The sequence below is a fragment of the Phaethon lepturus genome, unplaced genomic scaffold (genome assembly GCF_000687285.1).
Source record: "Phaethon lepturus isolate BGI_N335 unplaced genomic scaffold, ASM68728v1 scaffold18331, whole genome shotgun sequence".
Classification (NCBI taxonomy): domain Eukaryota; kingdom Metazoa; phylum Chordata; class Aves; order Phaethontiformes; family Phaethontidae; genus Phaethon; species Phaethon lepturus.
The window spans coordinates 4188-10233 of NW_010517186.1; the positions used below are offsets into that span (position 1 = coordinate 4188).

Consider the following 6046-nt stretch of genomic DNA (forward strand, 5'->3'; position numbering starts at 1 on the left):
GAGCGCCCCCCGGCCGCTGCCGTCAGCCGGCTGTGCACGGATGTTGGCAAGAGCCTCTTACGGAGCTGGTGTCTTCAGCAATTTAGGCCAAAATTCATTTTGAAGTGCATGCATTGAGGCTGTTTACGGCCAGCTGGGACCTGGGGCAGGAGGACCATGGTACCCACTGCCACAGAAAGCCAGCTGGCGTAAAGAATTGGGGTTCAATTGAGCGTGGCTCAGCTCAACCCAGGCAGAAAAACAACCTCAAAGCACCAACCCCCATCAAAAAGCTAGGAGGACTTTTTGGCATTACAGTCACTCTGAGCTGAAAAATACCAGGCACGGACTTGTTGCCTAACCAGCACAAGAAGGGACACATACCCCCAAATCTCTTTTATCTTTAGCTACCAGCAAATACCTGCTTCGAGGGACATGTTGTGACTGCTGGAAATACTGCTGAGGTTGCCTCATTACAGCCCAAAGGCCTTATGGTTTGAAGTCCCTGATACTTGTTCCAGCTGGGTTGGGGTCTCCAGGTGGTTTTGCCGTTGCCAGTCAAAGCTTTGCCTTTCTTTTATGCTCACTTCTCTCTCGGTGGAAGCCGAGCGCCTGTTCTTGCTCCAGCGCAGCGCACCACAAAGTGGCTGTCAGCAGGTATCGGAGGAGAGCGTTTCCCTCTCCAGGGAACTGGTGCTGCTTCGCACCTACCCACGGAGACCTCCCGGAGGTAGAAACTCGGGGCCCGTCTGGGTGAAGGGTGGATTTGCCAGCTCGCCAAGCAGCCTGCTTTATTTCCATTGATCTGAACATGGCTTGAATCTCCATGGCTCCATGAAAGTCTTTTCCCTGCGTTGGCAACGTGCAGGGGTTTGCCCTATGGTGATGAGGGCTCAGCACCTTGCAGGATCCATCCCACAGGCTGCAGAGCTTATGAACAGCAGGTCCAGGAGAGAGGTTCTTTTAAAACTGACTGTAACCAGCACTAAACTTGCCTAAATCTCTCTTTCACCAGCAAAGAGATCCCAGTCACCGGAGCTGAGCTGTTCCCCAGAGGGGTATTTTTTTGGCTTGCCAGAAGCCCAGACAGCATCCCTCCTAGAAGGGTCTTTTTGCTACAGTGCCACCCGCCCGCTCTGGGGCTCGGGCAAAGGTGGGTGCAAGGTTTCTTGGCCATCCCCAGGGCTTAAAAAATGAGCTGATGGATGTAGGATCATGGCTGCCAGGCTCTCGTGGAGACTGACAGCCCCAGGGGCAAGTACACCCCCCCCATTCCTGCCACTGTCTCCCAGCAGAGGTTTTGCTTTGCTGGTGCCTCAGTATCCCATGAAGCTATATCTGTGCTGCAAACAAGGAGGTGCCGAGTTCCCACAGGTCAATTTTAAAACAAGAAACATAAATCACATCTGTTGTCTCATTCTATCCAAACTCAGCTGTTGAGACTTTGCCAGAAATATTTTAGTTTTGAGGGTGAGGTTTTTTTGTTGGTTTTTTTTTTTTTCAATCCACTGCCAGAGTAGAGCAGAAACAGGGGGTTTTGGGGAAAACCTTCTGGGAGATGGCAGGCTGCTGTTATAACTGATGTTGGTTCATGTTTTCCTCATACAGCTGCCTTAAATTCAAAGGCTTCCAACACCAGAGAGCATAGCTCATGTCAGATCGCGTTTTACAAGAAACTCTGCTGAATTTGTGCTTTTTAATTAAGAAGTGGCTTTAGATCGCTTTAGTTCTTTCCTCCCGTTATTCCTTTCCTGGATTTTAAGAGACTTAAAAGAATATCCGCATTTTATGAGTGCTTCCTTCTTTGCTGTTGAAAGAAAGTTTTAGGCAAGTTTTTGTTAAGTCATCCATGGTTGGAAGTGAACTGAATTCCCTGATTCTCCTGGGAAGCTGGTTTGGGTTTCTGCATCAGCTGGGAGTGGGGGTCTTGCAGGTGGACTTACACCTTTTGTTTTGTATCACAAAGTCCTTTCAGACAGACCGTGGTTTGGGGATGTGATTCAGCATGGTGTTTGCTTTTCCAGCACACAGTGCCTTGGGATTTTGGGACAGAGTATCTGGGGCTGAAGCTTTATGCTGGTACTTTTAAAATTAATCTGTAACTTTGGGTTTTTCCACTGTCATAAGGTAGGACATAAATTCCTCCTTAAAAGGCATTTAGTTATATGAAAAGGTTTTAGTTCATTGGAGCTTGAGTTTTTATGGTTACTGTGCTAAAATCTTATTAGGGAAGCTGTTTAATGTGTTACTCGGTAGCTGAGAGTCTTGGAGAGCACCAGTATGCCTGGGACTATGCAAACACCTCCACTACCCAAGCGGATCCCATCTTTCACCTGTGTCTTCATTCTCGATCATCATAGCATATTAAAAATCACTAGGAAGGAATGTTTGCAAATCAGCAAATTCCTCCCCATGTTGTTTTTTCTGTTGCTGGAAAGGCATGCTGTGTTTAAAAAAAATGCGTTTAATCCTTTGTTGGGCTGAGGTTGATTGAGGTTCATACTAAATAGGAGATTACCATGTAACAAGCCTAATCGGGTTGGACTTTTGAAAGCCCTACTTGCTTTTCCATGCATAAACGCTGCCATGCCTTGTTTCTGTGTCTTCCACCGCAAGCTTTTCACATTCTTTCCAGGCTTTAGCTCATGGTCCTCCTTGTGCCATAATGACAGTTTTCTTAGTAAAATGAAGCCAAGGTCACACGAAGAGAAGAGAGGAGGTGGCAGCCTTTATCAAGTTTCTTGATAGGGCTTGTCCAAGAGGTCCAGGGCAAGAAAACTCAAATAGACCTGCAGATATGGCTGTGAAGCAGCAAGAGCGTTTGCAGAAAGCTACTGCCTGCTTGACCCCAGGCACAGCGTACTTCAGAGACCGGCAAAAGGAAGGGGAGGTGGGAAAAATAAGGCAGGACAGAGGGAAAAGGCAGGAGAGAGGTTGGCTTGTGGCAGTCCGCTAGCAAGGGCAGCGTCATCTCTGCTGAGAGGGGTTGCCCTTTCCCCATTTGGCTGTTCCCATGCAGAGAGGCGGCCTTTTCTCTGGGTGCCAGCACAGACCCATCCTGCGTGCTAGGTGGGGGAGAAAGGGCTTGGGGTTTTGTTCTTTGCAGGGCCACCCCGTTCTCCCTTCCACCTGTACGTAAACCTCACGGAGGACCAATACGTAGCCATATGAAGGTCATGCACAAGGTCTCCGAAGGCAGTGTTCCTGAACTGTGGTAAAGCAGCAGGGGTGGGATTCCCAGCTGTATCGGTCTGCTCCACGCTGAGCCTGGCGGGATGGGAAGCAGGAGGAGATCCATGGCAGATAGATGGTGGCCCAGGGCCCTGCCTCACGCTGACTCAGTCTCCAGGGCTTGGGGCAAAGCTGCCTTTGCGTTTGCAGCCTCTCCAGGGTCACTGAGCTGCTGAAGTCTGAAGGAGAGCATCCAAATAGGCTTAGTATCCAGCATCTCCTTTGGTCTCGGAGCTTCCTTCTGTAACTCCTTAGAGTCTCTTCAAGGCCAGGTTAAAGGAGGTGGAGAAATGCCTTCAAGAAGGAGGTAAAGAAGCAGGCTTGTAAATCTGCCAGAAAGCAGCAGGAAGCTTTGGGAATGGGGAAGGCCAGAAGCTGCCTGCAGGTCCCATCTGCTGGTGCCTCTCACAGAGCACCGGCCGGGGAGGGAGCAGCTGAGGCCGTGCCAGCTAGAATGAGTACATGCTGCTTACAGAAGGTTTCCCCTTATCCATATAAAGTCATCTTGAAGGGAAAATACTTTCCCAGCAACTTAGGAGACTGGAGTGGGTCTATTTTCAGGCTTGCAAGAGCTTGTGAGGGTGAACAACGTCTAGCTTTTGCTCTGATGGGCCGTCTCACAGGAAGCGCTCCCGGTCTGTGTCCCAGCCGGGGCTGTGGCGCGGCGATGCAGCGCTCGGGAGGGCTGGCGGGGAACCCGGCTGGCACCCACGCGAGCTTCTGCGTGCGGTACGCAGCTTCCTGCGTTCATGGTTGGGACTTCCCACGCACACCCAAGCGCCAGGGCATGCCCCACAGGGCTTAATGTCGAGCCTGTTTCTGCTTTTGGTGACGTACCTGTAGCCCCCTTGACTTCAGCAAAAAAGTTACCGCTCTGCTTGTTGGGGTGTGATTTATTTGTGCGTGTGTGGACACCGATGGAAGATCAGCGAGGACCAGCTAGCGCTGAGCTGTGATGGACCATCCAGGTAGCAGCGAGGGGCAGGTGAGTGGTGGGAGATGCCAGACCTCTGCCTGCTCTGGCCGGGCAGAGAAGAGGTGCCGTGTCAGGGACAGATGCCAAATGATAGCCTCATCGAGGAAGTCACAGGCTCTGCCACGTGCTGCCGTGGCAGAAAAGCAACTACAAAACAGCAATGGGAATGCCTCTCTGGCTGCTGCTTTTGACATAACGCAGGCTGTCATCTCCCTGTGATCTGCAGAAAAAACAATCCCTGCGCTTTCAGGCTTCTCTCCCAGGTTGAATGAGCTCGCTGGCTCTGTAAATAAGCCCCTTCCCGGGCCAGGGAGAGCTATTTGTCTTACGAACAATGGGCAGAGCAGGGAGGAAATGCCTGAAGTGCCTGCAGAGAGCAGCTGATCTCCATCAACAGCCCACGCTCCCTCTTGGCCAAGTTGCTCCTGCACTGCCAGGACAAGGACCGGCAGGGAGCATCCTGTACATCCACACTGGCCCTGGCTCAGTCCCCAGGGAGCAGAGACCACTCAGCCACGTTGATAATGGTGACCATTTTCATGAGCACGTGCAACCCACAAGTCCTCAGCCTGAAGGAGGTGGATGGAGAAACGTTCCTCTTTGTGGGCCATGCTGTGAGTAGAATCACAGAATCACGGAATCATTAAGGTTGGAAAAGACCTATAAGATCATCAAGTCCAACCGTCAACCCAGCACCACCAAGCCCACTAAGCCATATCCTGAAGTGCCACATCTACACGGTTTTTGAACACTTGCAGTGATGGTGACTCCACCACCTCCTTGGGCAGCCCGTTCCAATGCTTGACTACTCTCTCAGTAAAGAAATTTTCCGTAATATCTAGTCTAAAAGAGCAGCAAGGCGTCCAAGACGCAAGCTGTAGGATGAGGGCCAGGGGCCTCCTTGCTGGCAGGAATCAAGTCATCTGCTCTGTGCCAGGTGGGCTTGTTTCCAGTCCTGCTGCGCACATGGTGGCCTCGCTCCCTTCACAAGGAGCCCCGAAGCAAGAGGGGTGACTTGCAGGAGAGAAGGTCCTCACATCCTCTGAAGTCTCCACAAGGCTCAGGCATCCCCTGCCTGTCCTGTTGTGGCAGGTTGCCGTGTTCCCTGCCCACCTGGCTGCTTCAGGGGGCTGCGGGAGGCAGCATGAGTGGGACCAACACAGGCAAGTAAGCAGGATGGCTGCCGTGCATCTGGGCGTCAGTGGGCTGTGGTTGGAGTCTAGCTACGGCTGTGGCCTGTCGTGATTTGATTTTAAGTCTGCTGACTTCTTGGCCTTTCTCATTTATTTTTAGTGGAGGAAGAAGCCCAGCTCTAGAGTTTTGGCTGCCTGGATTTAAGTGAAATATCCTGAGAGACCAAACTGACTCTTCCCATGACACTGTTGGATCTCTCGGGATGTGTATTCCCTCCCAGCCTCAGGGCCGGATGGAGGCGGAGATCTGTGAGTGCTCCCAGTTCATTTTGCAGCTGAAGGCAGCATCTCACGTTCCTCCTGGTTAGCTCAGGACATACAGCCCCAGCTCGAGCTCGGGGCTGCCTCGTAACGGCCAGGCTCTGGCTGTGCCGTGGCCGCTGTGCCGAGCCAGCCGGAGCTTCGCTGTGAAGCTGTGCAGGCGATTCCCCTTTCCAGGGAAGATGATAAACAATTTCTTCTTGCCCAGGAGGTTGGTAGAAATTCCCTCTCTCTTTTCCCCAGAAAAATCCTGGTGTGAGCTGCTCCTGGCAGGGTGAGCAAACATCCACGGGCAGAGGGTGCCGGGCCCTTGACACAGGGGGAAACTCGGTGGCAGCCAAGACTGAGACACCTTGGGCAGGGGGTCCAGTGGTGTGTTGAATGCTGCCGGTTCCCAACCAAGGAG

At 52.0% G+C, this 6046-nt stretch overlaps 1 protein-coding gene across 1 annotated transcript in view; it reads left to right on the plus strand.

Moving 5' to 3' along the window:
• The first annotated feature begins 4710 nt into the window (after window positions 1-4710).
• The window catches only part of IGFBP7 (insulin-like growth factor binding protein 7), a 9172-nt gene continuing 7836 nt past the window's right edge, over window positions 4711-6046 (plus strand). Inside the window, exon 1 of the mRNA XM_010296317.1 lies at window positions 4711-4800. Within this exon, the coding sequence (XP_010294619.1) occupies window positions 4711-4800 (90 nt within the window). The remainder of the gene's footprint in view (window positions 4801-6046) is intronic.